A 20,684-nucleotide genomic window follows, 5' to 3' on the forward strand; every position below is an offset into this window, starting at 1 on the left:
ACACGCAGCACGGACACAATGAAAGTCAATGGGTCTGTGCGCACGTCCGAGTGACACGGACGCATCTCTGTTTGCTCCCTGTACGTTTTGTACTTTTTCCATGTGATGTCGGTCTATTTTCTTTTTCTGTTTCGTTCTCTCCCTCAGTCCGTCGGTCGGTCGGTCGGTCTCTCTCTATGTCTGTCAGTCGGTCTCTCTGTCTTATCTGTCCCTCTCGCTGTCTGTCGGTCAGTTCCCCCCCTCTCTCATACTTACCGTTCCCCGATCCCCGGCGCGGAGCTGCACTGCTGTTATAAAAGCTCCGGCGGCTTTTCCTCTTTTGAAAAAGCCGGCTGCTCATTAATCAATCTCGTATTCCCTGCTTTCCACGCCCACCGGCAAATATGATTGGTTGCAGTGAGACACGCCCACACGCTGAGTGACAGCTCTGTAACTGCAACCAATCACAGCCGCCGGTGGGCGTGTCACTATGGAGCAGAGAAATAAATAAATAAGTAAAAAAAAAAATGAGGTGAGTAGCGCGATCAGCTTCTGTCAGTCAGGTAACTCACGGCCACCGCTGGATCCATTGGTGGCCGCAAGTAACCTCAGTGACAGCTCAGCTGATCGCGCTACTCACCTCATTTGCTGCGTGGAGGTGACAGGAGCGGATGTGTATTCTGCAGCTCCTGTCACCTCCATGCAGTAGAGCTGGAGGCGACGCTGGAACTCCGTGGATTAGGCCGGTCATGGAGGGCTTTATCGGGCTGAATAAAGTGGTGATTGAGGGTATGTGTTAGTGTTTTTTATTGCAAATAAAGGATTTCTTCAGGTGTGTGTGTATTTATTTACTGTAACTTACAGATTAATCATGGAAGGTGTCTCGGGGAGACGCCTGACATGATTAATCTAGGATTTAGTGGCCGCTATGGGCTGCCAATAACTCCTTATTACCCCGATTTGCCAACGCACCAGGGTAAATCGGGTTGAGCCGGGTAGAGTCACAGAACTGTCGCATCTAATGTATGCGGCAATTCTGGGCGTCTGGTGGCTGATATTGTTAGGCTGGGGGGCTCCCCATAACGTGGGGCTCCCCAGCCTGAGAATACCAGCCTTCAGCCGTATGGCTTTATCTGGCTGGTATTAAAATTGGGGCGACCGCACGCCGGTTTTTTTTTTTTAATTATTTATTTATTTCTCTGCTCCATAGTGACACGCCCACCGGCTGCTGTGATTGGTTGCAGTTACACAGCTGTCACTCAGCGTGTGGGCGTGTCTCACTGCAACCAATCATATTTGCTGGTGGGCGTGGAAAGCAGGGAATACGAGATTGATTAATGAGCAGCCGGCTTTTTCAAAAGAGGAAAAGCCGCCGGAGCTTTTATAACAGCCGTGCAGCGCCGCGCCGGAGATCGGGGAACGGTAAGTATGAGAGAGGGGTACTCCATTCAGTCACTCTGGGGATTAGCGGTCACCGGTGAGTCCTTCACGGGTGACCGCTAATCAGGACGCGACACACAGAGCCGCGGTATGAAAATGAAGTCGGGTGAAGTTCACCCCAGTTCATTCTCTACGCGCGACTCTGCTGTCAGCGGGTATGTATCTACGACATTGTGCATCACAAACACGCATAAATTCACACGGACAACACATACACATGTCCGTTATTTCTCTCACTCATAAACGGACAATCAACACGCACACACAGCATACGGCATTCACACAGATGGCACACGGACACAAAAACGGAAAATGGACCCGAAAAACGGACGTAACACACGTGCGTGTTTTTTCACGGACGTGTGAAGGGGGCCTAAGATAGTGTTTGGAGAATTAGTTTTCTATTGTCTCTTTACCTATGGACGTGCTTGTTCCATCTGATCGGAGTTGGATCGGAGTATCCGCTTAGTGTGATCCAGTTCTCTTGTATGAAGATAGAGGATCCAAATTTCTCCATCCTGTGTGACCACGGAAATTGGATGTAATCCGAGTGCAGTCTGATGATTTGTACACATTTGTAGACCTGTATGGGTGCGTGCCATCCTATGTACACTGCTACTTTTCAGCATGTTGAATTGGCATGAGACAAAAACGCTGGTTGTCCCTGCCCCATAGTATAACATTGGAGTGAGGGCTGTCCGGTAACACATCCAATAGCACTTGTCTGACTTATACTGGGGTGCGAGCGAGCCCTAGCGATATTGCAACTAACGACTGAGTGGGATCGCGTTTTGTTTTTTTTATAATTCTGTAACTTGACATCAGTAAACAAAATGTAAACCATAGAGATACATTGCACATAGACGAATGCATACTATTTTAGGTAAAACAAGATATAAACTGGACTGTCAAAAGTTTTTACAGAGCTGAGACAGCCTCCACTTCCCTAGCGGTTGTGTTATGTCCCCACCGGAGTTCACTCCATCGACTTCTGCTTCGATCACCAGGTGACGCCGTGTTCCTGCCGTGGATGGTGCTGGTGATGTGAGAGGAGTCTATGCCAGCGGCACTGGTGGACACAGGCTCCACTCATCCACTGGGCTGGGTTTCTATGGGATCTGCAGTACCACTGGCTGACTGTAGGTGGCGTGTGTCTTCCAGCTGAAGTTACCATCATTCAGCTACAACCAATTGGAAGACGCCACAACCTTCTTATTCCCCCTCCCTTCTGCTGGCCACCGCCAGAGATAGTTCTGTATTCCTGGTTCCTGTTCTGTTTGTATAGTGATTCCCGTGCGCTGACCTCTGCTTGTTTCCTCACTACCCTCCTGCCTGTCGTTTTTGTACCTTGCTGCCAGTCCCGGATTTGACCTCTGCTTTGTTTCCTCATTATTCCCTTGCCTGCTGATTCTGTTCCTGTATTACATCTCATGGTTTTTGACCCTGCCTGACTACCACGGACTATGGCCTACCATAGGTGGGGCTCTCTGGGGCTCTGTGTAATTCCAAATCCCTGTATAGGGGTTAAAGGGTTGCAGAGTTCTCGGGGTCCTGCTTGGTGAGCGGCTTTCTCTAGCCTCCCTTTACAGCCAATCTGAGTCTGTGGCTCCTGGCAGGCGTTACAGGTTGAAAGACGAGACAGTCCAACCGAAGGGGAGAATAAGAAAGCAGAAATCGTAGAAAAGAGAGAGCTAGTGAGGGAACAAAGAAAGGACGAACAATAGGAAGAGCAGAGAAAGAGAATAAGGGGGGAAAAGAGTGGGGGGGGCAAGTGCCGTCCCTCCACACACCTTCATCCACAAGGTATCTCTCCGTTTATCTCCGTGCCTCCTTATATTCGTCTGTCTGTTCGAAATCGAGCCAATAGTACCAGGTGGGGTCTTGTTTTGACCCATGACTTGCACAACTGTCGTGTAACGATCACTAAATACACATTGTTTTATAATCATAAACCTCAAAGGAATTATGATTTATTCAACGTCTGTGTGTCTTTAAAGGGAACCTGTCACCAGATTTGGTGACTATAAGCTGCGGCCACCACCACTGGGCTCTTAGTTACACATTCTAGCATGCTGTATATAGGAGCCCAGGCCGCTGTGTAGAGCGTAAAAAACACTTCATAATTCTCACCTAAACGGTCGCAGCGGTGGAGTTGGGCCATATGGGCATCTCTGTTCTCAGGTGTCGACGCCTCCTCTTTCGGCCACTTTGTCGTCCTTCTGAAGCCGGGGGTGAATAACGCGTCCTATGTCATACAAACTCGCCGGCATTGAGGTTCTGCACAGGCGCACTTTGATCTGCCCTGAGCAGGGCAGATCAAAGTATTGTAGTGCGCCTGCGCCGCAGGACCGGCGAGTGTGTATGACGCGTCATGCACACAGCTTTCAGAAAGAGGACGAAGATGGCCAAAAGAGGCGGCACCGGAGAACGGAGATGCCTATATGACCCAACTCCACCGCAGCAACCATTTAGGTGAGTATTCTAAAGTAATTTTTACATTCTACACAGTGGCCTGTGCTCTTATATACAGCATGCTAGAATGCTGTATATAAGAGCCCACTGGTGGTGGCCGCAGCTTATAGGCCCCAAATCTGGTAACAGGTTTTCTTTAATTTTGTTGCCAAAAAAGTCTGACCTTGCTGAAGAACTTTTTGACAGATCTGTGGAGCTTTTTTTGTAAGACAAAAAGGTACAGACGTTCTTTGGAAAACTGGTCTAAAATGGGCTATTCATCCAAAATCTCAAAGTTTTTTTTTAATTTTTTTTATTTTTTACAAATGAGGAGGAGGTGGGTGCCATCGTTACTATTAAGGCTACTTTACACACTGCGATATCGGTCCCGATATCGCTAGTGTGGGTACCCGCCCCCATCTGTTGCGCGACACTGGCAAATCGCTGCCCGTGCCGCACAACATCACCCAGACCCGTCACACATACTTACCTGCCCGGCGACGTCGCTGTGACCGGCGAACTGCCTCCTTTCTAAGGGGGCGGTCCGTGCGGCGTCACAGCGACGTCACTGAGCGGCCGCCCAATAGAAGCGGAGGGGCGGAGATGAGTGGCCGGAACATCCCGCCCACCTCCTTCCTTCCTCATAGCGGCCGGGAGGCAGGTAAGGAGAGGTTCCTCGTTCCTGCGGCGTCACACATAGCGATGTGTGCTGCCGCAGGAGCGACGAACTACATCGTTACTGCTGCAGTAACGATAATCGAGAATGGACCCCCATGTCACCGATGAGCGATTTTGCACGTTTTTGCAACGGTGCAAAATCGCTCATCGGTGTCACACGCAGCAACATCGCTAATGCGGCCGGATGTGCGTCACAAATTCCGTGACCCCCAATGACTCTGCATTAGCGATGTCGCAGCGTGTAAAGCCCCCTTAAGGCAATAGTGGGGAGGACGTTGATTGCAGTCCATGGAGAATGGGAAGGCTAGCTTGTGACTACTGAGACATCAAGACAGAAGGCCGCACAGGGGAATGTCTTCTGTCCAGTTGCTTCAAATGGGTGCTGTGCACATGATTTCGGGTTCACTCACACTAGCGTATAACGCGGACGAGGAAAAAAAGGATTGCACATGGACTCATGAAACCCACCCCCCAGAAAATGGCACCAACTCACAGCCAGGTGTCTGATGGATGACTATATTTGCTGTCTTGCGGCTAATTTTGTTGGGTTGCTGATCACCTTATTGCCCAGGATTATCCCCCCCCCCCCATATTCTTGTACTACTCCATAGGGTGTGTCTGATGGTCCAGTTTACTACTGTGCACACAGACTGGTTTCTACTGAAGAAATGTCGCATGACCGCTGCAGCCGATCCTATTTATTTGTTAGGGTCCCTTAAGGCTATTCTCTTGTGCATGGATTATTTTTTTTCCGTTCCGTTCTTGATTAGCAGTATAGTAATATTTCCGGACCATCTGTCTCCAGATTACAGCACTTTTACATTATATCATTGTTACCCATGTGTTCAGGATATGTCGCTTGGCATAGACTTTAGTGAAGCGCTCCTGTGCCACATTTCCATACTTCAAAACTGGAATATCTTGTTTTTCGAAAGCAATACAGATTTTTTTTTTCTCCTTTATGGTTGGTAATATTTTCACATTTTATTAAATTGCATTTACTAATATGTCCTAATTCGTTAATATGCCCCTTAAATGGGTTTGGGTCCAATTTATGCTACTTTTTATGATGCGGTTTCAGAAATCCCCTCTATGTATGGCTCATGTTGACAGGGAAGCACAGTATAAATGTTAGTTTGACTATCTGCATCATTAAAGGGAACCTGTTAGCAGATTTGGGGCATATAAGCTGCGGCCACCACCACCGGGCTCTTATATACAGTATTCTAACATGCTGTATATAAGAGCCCAGGCAGCTGTGTAGAGCATAAAAATCACTTTATTTATAATACTCACCTAAACGGTCGCTGCGGTGGAGTTGGGTCATATGTGCGTTTCTGTTCTCCGGTTTCCGGCGCCGCCTCTTTTGGCCATTTTCGTCGTCCTTGTGAAGGAGGGGAGCCAGCACGATCTGAAAGTGGCATGCATCATATAAATTGTGCAAATTCACAGATTTATTCCAACTGTACTTTAATTCAAAATGAGATTTTTAGCAAATAATCAATCAATTCTTTGAGCCACCCCTGCCACGTCATGGCAAGTCTCAATCTCCTACTCTATATTATGTATTGCATGTGCCATGTGGCCTCCTAGATAAATTAAAAGCAGAAAGATACTGAAGCACATATACCTGTAACCTATATATAACCGCTTCCATGTCACAGAAAGAGGCAACTGCGGATAAAAGGCAGTACAAGTCCCAGCGTGCGCAGCAGACGCCACACACCAGGACAATGTCAGAACTGACCTTCACAGTGCCAGACCAGCAACCATAAATAAAGGTGGACCAGATCCAAGTATGGTGCTTAATTAGGCTAGTTTCACACTTGCGTTGGACGGCTTCCGTAGGATTGCGTTGTATGACGGATGCAACAGATGCGTTGCATAAAGTGGCACAACGCAATGCTACGGATCGTACAAAATAACGGAAAGCGTTATTTATTTATTTTTTCTTCTTTACAGTACCGGCAGCCGACTATTGTGAACGATCAGCTGATCGCTCTTAATAGCCGGCGGCCGAGCGCTCAGCTGAGCGCTATAACATGCCGGCAGCCGAGCGCTCAGCTGAGTGCCCTGACATGCCGGCGGCCGAGCGCTCAGCTGAGTGCCCTGACATGCCGGCGGCCGAGCGCTCAGCTGAGTGCCCTGACATGCCGGCGGCCGAGCGCTCAGCTGAGTGCCCTGAGATGCCGGCGGCCGAGCGCTCAGCTGAGTGCCCTGAGATGCCGGCGGCCGAGCGCTCAGCTGAGTGCCCTGAGATGCCGGCGGCCGAGCGCTCAGCTGAGTGCCCTGAGATGCCGGCGGCCGAGCGCTCAGCTGAGTGCCCTGAGATGCCGGCGGCCGAGCGCTCAGCTGAGTGCCCTGAGATGCCGGCGGCCGAGCGCTCAGCTGAGTGCCCTGACATGCCGGCGGCCGAGCGCTCAGCTGAGTGCCCTGACATGCCGGCGGCCGAGCGCTCAGCTGAGTGCCCTGACATGCCGGCGGCCGAGCGCTCTGCTGAGTGCCCTGACATGCCGGCGGCCGAGCGCTCAGCTGAGTGCCCTGACATGCCGGCGGCCGAGCGCTCAGCTGAACGTTCGGCCACCGAGAAATAAAATAAAGTTTGTGATTAAAAAAAAAAAAAAAAGAGAGCATGCGCAGTGAAAAATAAAGGTTTCCGCTGCTCAAAAAAACGTTACATGCAGCGTTCCATCCGCCCGGCGCAGCGTCAAAATAACGACGCGGCTTCGTCCAGCGGATACAATGCTGACACTTGCGTTACAGTGCGTCGTCCATACAAGTCTATGGAGAATAGCGCAGTGCATTAACGGACTGCGCTATTCTCCATAGCGACGGACTGCGCTGAACGCAAGTGTGAAACTAGCCTTAGCAATGCCTGTGGAAAAGGTTGAGGCGGCTGAATGTGAACAGCCACCAACAGCCTCCTTCTGAAGCCTGTGTACATGACGCGTCCTACTTCATACACACTCACCGATCCTGCGCAGGCGCACTACAATACTTTGATCTGCCCTGCTCAGGGCAGATCAAAGTGCGCCTGGCCAGGACCTCCGTGCCGGCGAGTGTGGATGACCCTAAATTTGGTGACCGGTTAGCGCAAGTGTCCACATCCCATTTTCCAGGGCTTCAGTTGTAAGCCCCGACAGAGCCACAGACCGTAGGCTAAAACACAGTGTGGACACGGCCTCAGATGCCCCATTTTGGTGTATATTGTCACTTCATGTTTTAGACTGATTTCTTATGCATTTTTCCAATTTTTGCCCGTCTGTTGACAAAGGTCATTGCTTTCTAGAAAAACTTGAGGATTAATTATAGCAATGTCAACCAAACTGCACCAAAATGTAGGTGTCCGATATGTAGCAAAGTAAGTCAAACAAGAGGTGGTGCACGGCGAGATAGTAGTATCTTAAGATTTCTCCCCCGGCGTGGGTCATTGTGGTGACTTTGATGTTTTCTCACACTGCCCGATTACATATACCGGGTAACACTGTAACCATACCCTAATTAGTAACGTTTTCTTGCATCTTAAGTAAATCTGTAATTAAGCAGATGTGACCTTAGGAAAACCCATCCGGCTCTGTTCCACTGTGCAAGTGCAGACAGGAAAAGCGCGGCCGGGGTTAGGGCATGTCCTCGGTGCGGTGATGCCCGCACTCCTCTTCCTCTTTTCTCGCTGCTTGTTCTGCTTTTCCATTTCCACTTTGAGCTGTTACAACATGCGTGTCATGGAAAAGAAAGTATTGTAAGATTTACTCGCGCAGATATTTATAGAGGATTTCGAGGTGAGATGTGTTTTAATAGAGGAATGTAATCTATTAATAAATGCAGCGTCACCGCTGGAGATCCCCTTCGAGACAATATCAAAACATTGAATTCACGCAACGACCGGGCCTGGGGGGACGAAGGTGGATGATTTGGAGGTATACAAACTGCTGAGAGACAATACCGATAAGGGATAAAGTGATTGCGCTTTTATGTTAGACTAATTCTTCTCCTCTCATTAATATGCGCTGCTCAGCCGTATACAAGTGGATCGCCGCCACGTGCCGATGGGAAGAATAATTCTGTCCCAAACTGCATCATGTTATCGGCCGCACATCCCCTGGTTATATGGGGCCGTACGATTCCGATTTAAGGGTGATTTTGTTTTTTTTTTTTTTTTTTTTTTATTATAGCCACCATTGACCATCCAATCACCTAATGAGTGAGGATTTGGCTTCTTCATTTTAAGCTTTTATGTTTCGCTGCTGGCAATAATCAGGAATACATGGTCACTCCCCAGTTCTCTGCCCGACTAAATGGATGTCTCCTAATCTTTGACATCGGTGGCATGCTCACAACATATAAATGTCTGATAGATTTGGGCCATGAAGGTGAGATCGCATCTATCTTGGCAGTTGGGTTCCATCATACGGATCCGAAATGGCTTAGGCTGCTCTCTACATTCACTTTTTTTTTTTCGGATTTTCACTATAACTCCATAAAAAGTAAGAGGGACGCGCGCGCAATAAAGAGGGACGCGCGCGCAATAAAGAGGGACGCGCGCGCAATAAAGAGGGACGCGCGCGCAATAAAGAGGGACGCGCGCGCAATAAAGAGGGACGCGCGCGCACTAACTCTGGAGTTAAAAACAAAAAAGATTTGCAAGACCCTGTTCCAGTGGCCACATCAGCTATTCGAGGCGGCCTGACTAGACCTCTGTTGCCTTCTGCCGGCCTCTCTGGCACTTCTTTTTATTAGTCTCCTTCGTGCAATCTCATGACTGTGTTACGCTGCAATCATGACATCGCGCCGGGCCAAGTAATCTGAAGAGGAGTGGGTGATGCTGGTAGGTAGGGGGGGTTTCACATGGCACTGGTTGGGTGTCCACAGATTACCAATATGGCCTCTGGACCAGCGTCCCGTGTTTTTGATCAACTAAAACAGTCATCTCTCCATTTCTGACAACACGCAACAGGGTTCTTGTCTCAAAATATGTGCAAATCCTACAGGTGGGGCCTCATCAGACATTTATGGCATCTTCTGTGGATATGGTTGACCACCTCCAGGCACTTTTGGTACCCATCCCACATTATACTGATATACTTATAAGCGTTTTATCTGTTCGATTCATATTCCTGATGGTATACCTAATGGTCTAGAGTGGTTTAATGCTTGTTCAGATCAGTTATATTGACGACCTTCAGTATCTGATCACTGAGCGTCTGACACCAAGCTATCCTCCCAGCCCCCCAAAACCTCTACCCCACACCGATCAGCTGTTACCTGGAGCGTCAACACCGTATGTACATAGAGTACAGAGCCAGGACAGCACGGCTCCATACACTGTGTAGTGGCCGCTCTCAGGTACTGCAGATCAGCTCCCATTCATTTTAATAAGAACTGAACTGAACGGCCACTACACATTGCACGGCACTGCGCTGTGCTGTCCTGGCAGAACTGGTAATGGCTTATTTTGGGTGTGTCGGCTTTGTGGCCCGCAATCTGATTTTGATTAACTATTTTAATCAATATAGTAAACAAGTGCTGGGACCTAATGTGACAGGGAACGCTTTATATATTTTGCACCAAAGAAAGGCGAATCCGGGAACAAGGAGAGAATTCTTGTTTAGGAAAGGGATGGTAGTGGGGGAATCAGTAGTGTCACGTGGGTCCCTCACTTTGTAGGTAACGATACTTCCAAAATGTGCTGAATAATAATAATACAGTAAAATAAGATGCAGACTACCTGCAGCCACCACTAGGGGGAGCTCACTTCAGTATATTTTCATTGCATTTATACCTGCTATGTTTGTGTCTTCTAGGAACCCCTTTAAAGCTGGGCCGAAAAGGCAGATCGTTCCTAAAGCAGTAAGTAAATAAGAGATAATGCATATTTTAAGGCATGATGATTGATTGATTTTTTTTGTCCTATCAGTGGATCAGTCATCTGACCGATGCCTTCTGTGCATCATCTACTTTACGTTACATTAATTTTTTTATTCGTGAAAATGTCAGTCTATGGAGATGGGATTCTCCTCACAATATTGTGTCTAGGTGTCCCTTTCAGCTTGATGGCCATCACTGTATATGGTCCCCCAAACTCTGGGTCAGGAGTTTTATGATGGCATTGGTTACTAATTGCTAGAATAAAGCGGGCTTTACACGCAACGACATCGCTAACGAGATGTCGTTGGGGTCACGGAGTTCGTGACGCACATCGGGCCTCGTTAGCAACGTCGTTGCGTGTGAAACGCACGAACAACTGTTAAATGATCAAGATTACTCACCTAATCGTTGATCGTTGACACGTCGTTCTAATCCCGATTATCGTTGCTGTTGCAGGACACAGGTTGTTCGTCGTTCCTGCGGCAGCACACATCGCTATGTGTGACACTGCAGGACCGAGGAGCTACATCGTACCTGCGGCTGCCGGCAAAGAGGAAGGAAGGAGGTGGGCGGGATGTTACGGCCGCTCACCTCCGCCCCCTCCGCTTCTATTGGGTGGCCGCTTTGTGACGCCGCTGTGACGCCGCACGAACCCCCCCTTAGAAAAGAGGCCGTTCGCCGGCAACAGCAATATCACTAGGCAGGTAAGTATGTGTGACGGGTCCGAACGATGTTGTGCGCTACGGGCAGCGATTTGCCCGTGACGCACAAGCGATGGGGGCGGGTGCTTTTCACCAGCGACATCGCTAGCGATGTCGCTGTGTGTAAAGCCCGCTTAAGCCTTTAAAAGTTGGTCCAAGAATTATAGCTTAAAGGGAACCATCCATCAGGATTTTCATATATAAAGTAAAGCCGGTGCTATACTGGCGCTAGGATGCTGAATGTAAGCAGAGCTTTTGTTCAGAGATTGGATGTTTTATTTCAGAAATATCTGCAAGTAAAGTTCCAGCAATGCACTGCTATTTGATTGACAGGTGCAACAGGAAGGGAATATGTGGGTCGGGTCTTGCTGTCTATTCCCGCCCCTGTCTGTCTGCCTGCCTGCGCCAGAATTAACGTCGGAGAGGAGGGCCAGGCGGGCAGACAGGGGCGGGAATAGACAGCAAGACCCGACCCACATATTCCCTTCCTCTTGCACCTGTCAATCAAATAGCAGTGCATTGCTGGAACTTTACTTGCAGATATTTCTGAAATAAAACATCCAATCTCTGAACAAAAGCTCTGCTTACATTCAGCATCCTAGCACCAGTATAGCACCGGCTTTACCTTATAGATGAAAATCCTGATGGTTGGTTCCCTTTAACAACTATTCTCAGGATAGATTAGTGTCTGCTGGGGTACCACCCGTGTCTTCGCCACTATCCACAAGATTTGGGATCCCCTGTTTAAACAAATGAAATGAGTCAGATGTATGTAGTACTGCTCCTCTCAAAATCATGGGAACTAACAGAGATGGCCAAGTATAGTGCTCCCCTATGGCCAACAGTCCACTATAAAGCTGCACCACGTGTCTGACTGCTGCTCTGTTCAAATTGGGAACATGGGATAGACGATAAGGTGTGATTCTAGGGTCACACCTTTTATTATTAAATACTGTGGCACCTTGGATTTGGAGCATATTTTGTTCTGTGACTGAGCTCTTAAAGCAAGTTACTCTTATATCAAAGCGAATTTTCCCCATAGGAAATAATTGAAACGCAGACAATTCATTCCACAGCCCAAAAATTTTTGCTGCATTTATACTAACTTATTACAGTAATACACAATGTACAGTATTCATATACAATTATTACAGTATACGGCAGTAATACAAAATACTGTGCAGTAAAAAAAACATAAACAAATTAAACTGCACTTTAGCTTACAATAGAATTGTTGGTGTGTGAGGGGTACAATACAAGCGATGTGCTGCACTGGATAGCCGAAAGAAAGTACAACTCTGTATCCACAAATGCAAATTGATAGACATGCTATATAGTATATACTGCAGGGCTGTATTTTGCCTTCGTGCTGCCCTAGGCACTTTAAGTGGTCGCGCCCCTTAGTGACAACGTAACACTATGAGTTTTCGCACACAACCTCTTTTTAAGGCAGATCTACTCTGTAAAACACTTGAAAAAGTATCAATGAGAAACGAAGGGCACTAACCCCCCTCCAATGGGGATCACCACAGGCACATCAAAACATAGCATGAGTATAAAATATTCCCACCACACCGTCCCCACTTATATACTGTGACTGTCACACTGCCCCTAATAAACTAAAACACCACACTGTCCTCACTTATAAATTATACCCACCACACCTTCCTCAATTATGAAATTTGATCTGCACACTGCCCTCACATCATGCTGCCCCCTCCTCACAATGTCCCATGCATGCTGCCCCCTCCTCACCGTGTCCCATGCATGCTGCCCCCTCCTCACAATGTCCCATGCATGCTGCTCCCTCCTCACAATGTCCCATGCATGCTGCCCCCTCCTCACAATGTCCCATGCATGCTGCCCCCTCCTCACAATGTCCCATGCATGCTGCCCCCTCCTCACAATGTCCCATGCATGCTGCCCCCTCCTCACAATGTCCCATGCATGCTGCCCCCTCCTCTTAATGTCCCATGCATGCTGCCCCCTCCTCAGTGTCCCATGCATGCTGCCCCTCTCCATGAGCTCCTAATGCTGCCTTCCTCTTTTCCATATTGACACCTCCATGCTGCCCCATTCATCATACTAAGACCACCACACTAACGCTTATGCTGAGACACCCCCCCCACACACACACTACCCCACTCTTGATATTGACTCCCCTACATTGCTCCACTCCATACTGAGCCCACACATGCTGCTCCTTCTCCATAATGAGCTCCCAATGCTGCCCCCCTTTCATTGAGTCCTTACACTGCCCCCCATCGATTTTGTCATTGCACTATCCCTCAACCCTTGTCCTCTGTCTCTAGCATTGGCCCCTCTCTCCCATTCCCCCAGCAGCAGCCTCTCTCCCCCGTCTCCAGCAGCAGCCTCTCCCCCAGCATCAATCTCTCTCCCCCCAGCGTCCCCCAGCATCAGCCTCTCTCCCCCCAGCCTCCCCCAGCTTCAGCCTCTCTCCCCCAGCTTCCCCCAGCTTCAGCCTCTCTCCCCCAGCTTCCCCCAGCAGCAGCCTCTCCCCCAGCATCAATCTCTCTCCCCCAGCGTCCCCCAGCATCAGCCTCTCTCCCCCCAGCCTCCCCCAGCTTCAGCCTCTCTCCCCCAGCTTCCCCCAGCTTCAGCCTCTCTCCCCCAGCTTCCCCCAGCATCAGCCTCTCTCCCCCAGCTTCCCCCAGCATCAGCCTCTCTCCCCCAGCTTCCCCCAGCATCAGCCTCTCTCCCCCAGCTTCCCCCAGCATCAGCCTCTCTCCCCCAGCTTCCCCAGCATCAGCCTCTCTCCCCCAGCTTCCCCCAGCATCAGCCTCTCTCCCCCAGCTTCCCCCAGCATCAGCCTCTCTCCCCCAGCTTCCCCCAGCATCAGCCTCTCTCCCCCAGCTTCCCCCAGCATCAGCCTCTCTCCCCCAGCTTCCCCCAGCATCAGCCTCTCTCCCCCAGCTTCCCCCAGCATCAGCCTCTCTCCCCCAGCTTCCCCCAGCATCAGCCTCTCTCCCCCAGCTTCCCCCAGCATCAGCCTCTCTCCCCCAGCTTCCCCCAGCATCAGCCTCTCTCCCCCAGCTTCCCCCAGCATCAGCCTCTCTCCCCCAGCTTCCCCCAGCATCAGCCTCTCTCCCCCAGCTTCCCCCAGCATCAGCCTCTCTCCCCCAGCTTCCCCCAGCATCAGCCTCTCTCCCCCAGCTTCCCCCAGCATCAGCCTCTCTCCCCCAGCTTCCCCCAGCATCAGCCTCTCTCCCCCAGCTTCCCCCAGCATCAGCCTCTCTCCCCCAGCTTCCCCCAGCATCAGCCTCTCTCCCCCAGCTTCCCCCAGCATCAGCCTCTCTCCCCCAGCTTCCCCCAGCATCAGCCTCTCTCCCCCAGCTTCCCCCAGCATCAGCCTCTCTCCCCCAGCTTCCCCCAGCATCAGCCTCTCTCCCCCAGCTTCCCCCAGCATCAGCCTCTCTCCCCCAGCTTCCCCCAGCATCAGCCTCTCTCCCCCAGCTTCCCCCAGCATCAGCCTCTCTCCCCCAGCTTCCCCCAGCATCAGCCTCTCTCCCCCAGCTTCCCCCAGCATCAGCCTCTCTCCCCCAGCTTCCCCCAGCATCAGCCTCTCTCCCCCAGCTTCCCCCAGCATCAGCCTCTCTCCCCCAGCTTCCCCCAGCATCAGCCTCTCTCCCCCAGCTTCCCCCAGCATCAGCCTCTCTCCCCCAGCTTCCCCCAGCATCAGCCTCTCTCCCCCAGCTTCCCCCAGCATCAGCCTCTCTCCCCCAGCTTCCCCCAGCATCAGCCTCTCTCCCCCAGCTTCCCCCAGCATCAGCCTCTCTCCCCCAGCTTCCCCCAGCATCAGCCTCTCTCCCCCAGCTTCCCCCAGCATCAGCCTCTCTCCCCCAGCTTCCCCCAGCATCAGCCTCTCTCCCCCAGCTTCCCCCAGCATCAGCCTCTCTCCCCCAGCTTCCCCCAGCATCAGCCTCTCTCCCCCAGCTTCCCCCAGCATCAGCCTCTCTCCCCCAGCTTCCCCCAGCATCAGCCTCTCTCCCCCAGCTTCCCCCAGCATCAGCCTCTCTCCCCCAGCCTCCCCCAGCATCAGCCTCTCTCCCCCAGCCTCCCCCAGCATCAGCCTCTCTCCCCCAGCCTCCCCCAGCATCAGCCTCTCTCCCCCAGCCTCCCCCAGCATCAGCCTCTCTGCCCCAGCCTCCCCCAGCATCAGCCTCTCTGCCCCCAGCATCAGCCTCCCCCAGCATCAGCCTCTCTGCCCCCAGCATCAGCCTCCCCCAGCATCAGCCTCTCTGCCCCCAGCATCAGCCTCCCCCAGCATCAGCCTCTCTGCCCCCAGCATCAGCCTCCCCCAGCATCAGCCTCTCTGCCCCCAGCATCATCCTCCCCCAGCATCAGCCTCTCTGCCCCCAGCATCATCCTCCCCAAGCATCAGCCTCCCTCCTCCCAGCCTACCCCAGCATCAGCCTCCCCCCCTCCCAGCCTCCCCCAGCATCAGCCTCCCCCAGCATCAGCCTCCCCCAGCATCAGCCTCCCTCCTCCCAGCCTCCCCCAGCGTCAGCCTTCCCCCTCCCAGCCTCCCCCAGCGTCAGCCTTCCCCCTCCCAGCCTCCCCCAGCGTCAGCCTTCCCCCTCCCAGCCTCCCCCAGCGTCAGCCTTCCCCCTCCCAGCCTCCCCCAGCGTCAGCCTTCCCCCTCCCAGCCTCCCCCAGCGTCAGCCTTCCCCCTCCCAGCCTCCCCCAGCATCAGCCTCCTCCCTCCCAGCCTCCCCCAGCATCAGACTCTCTCCTCCCAGCCTCCCCCAGTATCAGCTTCTCTTCCCCTAAGTCTCCCCCAGTATCAGCCTCTATCCCCCTACCACATGCGCAGATCTCCGGTCTGCATTAGAGACACCCCCACGCTCCTTATGAATTTTCAGCTCTGCGAGCACTTACCTGCTCATCTTCCTGGCTGAGTATCCTCTTCTGACACTGGCTTCCATCGCGACGTCCTCTACGGCGTCCTGCTGTGAGCTCTGCATGTGACGTCCACACAGCATTGGGCGCAGCACCGAGGAAGGAGCTGATTGGAGCGCCTGTGACCCCGGAAGTGCAGGCGCCGGCAGTTCCGAGGTCAATCAGCTCTCTGTGCCCTGCCGCCGCAGTTTGTCTGCATTCGCGTCTTAATTGACGCGGATATAAATAAATGGAGGTGCGCCTCTCCCCCCTCCCTCCTCTGAAAATACAGCGGATTTAATGGATGTGTAAAAAAAAAAAAATTTTTTTTTTTACACTGCTAGAAGGTGCCGCCCCCCGCATCCTGCCGCCCCAGGCACGGGACCACGGGTGCCTAATGGTAAATACGGCCCTGATATACTGTACTGTGCAATGGTATACTGTATACAGTACATATGTACAGAAAGTTACCTCCAGAGCGTGGTCAAACGACAGAACTGGACGTGTGCACGGTGAGGATTTGCTCTTATTGCAAAGCATTGCTCTTCAACCAAGTTACAAATTTGTAAAAAGCTTTGCTTGTCTTGCAAAACGCTCTCAAACCAAGTTACTCTTAAACCAAGGTTCTACTGTACATATTTTTGACTTGACAAGTCTGGTGTACTTACTTTGAAAAGCCCTGTTTGAATGGCTGTATAATCCTTTATTAAAGGTTAACCTCAGTCTCCTATCCTGAGTGATCACCCCTCAGCGTTAACGGCTCCTCAGTGTCCCTCCTCCTCTGCTGCGATCTCACACCGCTCTGTACAGGCTGCAGCTGTCAAATCCGCCTGGGTAGACGGGCAGAGACTGAACGCGCTTGAACATGCGCACTCTCACTCTGCACTCTTAAAATGCTGATTTAAATATCAACATTAAATCCCCAATCTGATATGATTTTTTTTTTTTTTTTCAGTACACTAGCTCCATCAAGTGCACCAGCCTTAAGAGACCTATGTAACTATGTATAATGCTTGTCTTGTGAAGCCTGCTGAGAGTAGACTTACAATCTGTGCTGCCTGGAGTGTAGGTAAAGCTGACCTGTCACCAAATGTCACAATACAAAGATCATACGTTACTACAAACCTGGTTTATACCTGAAGAGGCTAATGTACTTCATAAAACAGTGTCAAAATAGCAATGTAATCCTGAAATCAAATGATCATTTTATTGAGTTTTTTTTTTTTTAATCTGACTTTAGCTGAACTTCTGTATTTTTTTTTAATATTAAGTCACAATACTTCTAGAAAGGATTGCACAGCTATTCTGAAGTGGGTATGTGAAGTAAGTACACCAGCATCATCAGGTCTGGGAGATCCGTGTCATAATTTAGTTTATATTTGTGAAATCTGGGGATAGATATGCTGTAGTTCCTTTTATGCCTAAACAGTATAAGGAATAGTAAGGCTATGTCCGCACTTTGTGTTGTCCTACTTGCAGTTCAAAACGCACATTTTGGCAGTAATTGATTTTGCCAAAGTTGCTTTTGACCACAAAATAGCGCTAAAAACGCATGCGTATTTACCGCGTTTTTAGCGCTTTTTACATGCTTTTCCATTGCGTTTTGACAGATGCGATTTGAACCTAAAGACACTGATAAATAAAGTTTAAACAATCAAACACTATGAAAAAAGGGACAAAAATGGGACGGAACTATAATTTTTGAAACATTAAAGAAAATAGTTACCGTATTTTTCGCTTTATAAGACGCACCTGATTATAAGACGCACCCCCAAATTTGGTGAAGGAAAGGAGATTTTTTTTTTTTAAATGTTAAATGGGGTCCATCTTATAATGCCAGTGTCCGTCTAACAAATCATATAGGGTATATGTCCCTCTTAGCCCCCCCATCATAAAATTAGCCCCACTTAATCTGGATATGGCCCCCTTATATTGAATATAGCCCCCTTGTGCTGGGACACGTCCCCCTGTGCTGCCCATGGCCCCTATAGATGGCACACCTCCCCTGTGTTTGATATGGCCCCTATACTGCTGCCCATGGCCCCTATAGATTTCACATCTCCCCTGTGTTAGATATGCCCCCCATACTGCTGCCCATAATAAAATAAAACACTCTTTCCTTACCTTCTCAGCGCTGCAATACCTGTGTCTCCCTCCGTGGGGTTGAGCTTCGGCCTCCTCCACTTCCTGGTTCTTGCTGCCGGTCATGTGATCGGCACTGCAGAGTGATATCATCTCTGTGTGCGTTATCACAGACGGCAGCAGCAGGAGACTGGGAGATCAGCGCTGGAGGTAAGTAAAGCTTTTTTTATTTTACTATGGGCAGCAGTATGGGGGCCATATCTAACACAGGGGGGATCATGTTCGATCAAAGGGAGCACAGGCAGATATAATATGCCCTGCTGCCCCAGCCCATCAGCGCGATGTGGTTTCAGCACCACACTGCTCCCGCTATTATATGAGCGGGAGCAGGAGATCTAACGCTGCCGCCTGCAGCTTTCACCTGCCTTCAGCACCGCTCCAGAGCGGACCCTGCAGTGTGTGTGTGTGTGTATGTATGTATTTGTATATGTATATATATGTATATATATAATTTATATTACACCCCCCCCCCCCCCCGTATATTCGGCTTATAAGACACACACCCTACTTTCCCCCAAAATTTGGGGGAACAAAAGTGCATCTTATAAAGCAAAAAATCATGTATAGCATTAAAGAAATATTTTTCATTATTTTAATTGTCGGACTATGTGTGTGTGTGTGTGTGTGTGTGTGTGTGTGTGTGTGTGTGTGTGTGTGTGTGTGTAAATGGACATATCATTCCATTATTTTGATGTCAGAAAAGCATGCGTTTTTGTAGTCCAAAATGCAGTGTTTCTGCAGCTAAAAAGCAGGTAAAACGCAGGAATTTTGATCTTTCTTGCTTTTTCCCTTTTCTCATTTACTTCAATGTTAGCAAAACGGCAACCAAAATGGCAAAAACAATTGCATTGCTGCTTCTTTGAACGCATGGTTTTTGCCACAAAATATGCAAATTAAACGCTGCGCTTAAAAAACGCAAAGTGCGGACAAGAAATCCCCTTTTTCCATAGACTTTGCTGGAAAATCAAAAAGCCGGCCTTTTGGCATGAAAATGCTTCAGTTCAAAACGCTGCAGAAACGCAGGTGGAAACGCAAAGTGCAGACACAGCCGAAGACTATAAATTTAGATCCTGTGAAAGGGGATCTGTCAGTAGGATCAACCATCCCAAGCCATCAAAATGGGCATGTAGGTCATACGAAGCTGAATAAAATGACACCTTGATATCTACTACCCGATGTCTTATTCCAAAGAAATCCACATTTCTCTTACACTAGTAACTCCTCATTAATTTATGAGACATGTCAGCACCGATTAATGACAAGCAAGCCCATATTAAATTCCCAAAGTACTTTATTAACAAATAAAAATCAATAAACACATAAAAACCCAAATGGACCGCCCCAATTGACGGATGCTATTGATAAGGGGAGCCTGCACTCACCAAACCAAATATCGCAATATGTAAGAGTATACAATAAATTAGATTAAATTACATCCAGTTTACGAAAATAGTACATAGCAGAGAAAACTGCTGCCTGTTACAGGTTTATATATAATTAGAATTATTATCCATATGTATAGAAAAAATGATAAAGTAGTGCAAGGCAACAATATATTACCGACAGACAGCTGATTCAGTGCTAAGAGTGGTGCGGCAGTCCCAAAACGCTGCCGTGCGTCATCCAAGTACCCGCCCATAATCTCGTGCCCGCGCTTTTACCTCTACCATTATGTGCATAACAGTAGGGGCAGAGGTAAAAGCGTGGGCACAAGATTATGGGCGGGTACTTGGATGACGCTGGTGATGACATTCACAGCGCCGCCCATAATCTCGCGCCTGCGCAATAACCTCACCGGCGCTTGCGTATTGAAAACAGCGCTCAGTCCCGCGATAGTGCCACTGCGCATGCGCGAGACTTCAGGAGCACTGCGGAAGATGAGGGCGGCAGCCTCATCTATGTAAATGAACACTGGGGGACGGCGAACAGCGGCAGGAGGGGGGATAACAGACAAAATACAGCTCGCCCCTGGGGCCAGCAAACCTCATTACCATAGCAAAAGGTAATATTTTATAAAGTTATGTAGGTCTGAAAGGGGGGCCAGCAGCAAGATGAACCTTTCTAGAACGCAGCCCAGGAGCTGCAGAGGGGGATTCTTTTAGTTTAATTGCGAAAATTCCCTTTAAGAAGCGTGGATTTCTTTGGATTAAGACATCGGATCACAGATACCAAGGTGTCCTTTTATTCCGCTTCCTATGACTTACATGCCCATATAGACAGTATAGGAGGGTTGATATTACTGACAGATTCCCTTTAAGCGATAACTACTTGTGGAGCACCCAGCGACTTAAAGGGAATCTGTCAGCAGGTTTTTCCACCTAATCTGGCAGCAGCATAATGTAGGGACAGAGTTTCTGATTCCAGTGCTGTGTCACTTACTGGGCTGCTTAGTTAATTTTGATAAAATCACTGTTTAATCAGCAGGAGATTATTATTACTGGACTACTTGGCATGCTGCAGGTAGTCCAGCATATTTATGAGCTCTGTATAAGTACTAGATCTGCAGCAGAGAAAAAAATGATTTTATCA

The 20,684-nt window shown here is 49.6% G+C and overlaps 1 protein-coding gene across 1 annotated transcript in view; it reads left to right on the forward strand.

Moving 5' to 3' along the window:
• BIN3 (bridging integrator 3) overlaps positions 1-20,684 on the forward strand; it is a 105,189-nt gene that overhangs the window by 40,447 nt on the left and 44,058 nt on the right. The window contains exon 2 of the mRNA XM_075346427.1: positions 10,350-10,395. Coding sequence (XP_075202542.1) covers positions 10,350-10,395 — 46 coding nt within the window. The remainder of the gene's footprint in view (positions 1-10,349; positions 10,396-20,684) is intronic.

Source organism: Anomaloglossus baeobatrachus, chromosome 4, assembly GCF_048569485.1.
Source record: "Anomaloglossus baeobatrachus isolate aAnoBae1 chromosome 4, aAnoBae1.hap1, whole genome shotgun sequence".
NCBI classification, from domain to species: domain Eukaryota; kingdom Metazoa; phylum Chordata; class Amphibia; order Anura; family Aromobatidae; genus Anomaloglossus; species Anomaloglossus baeobatrachus.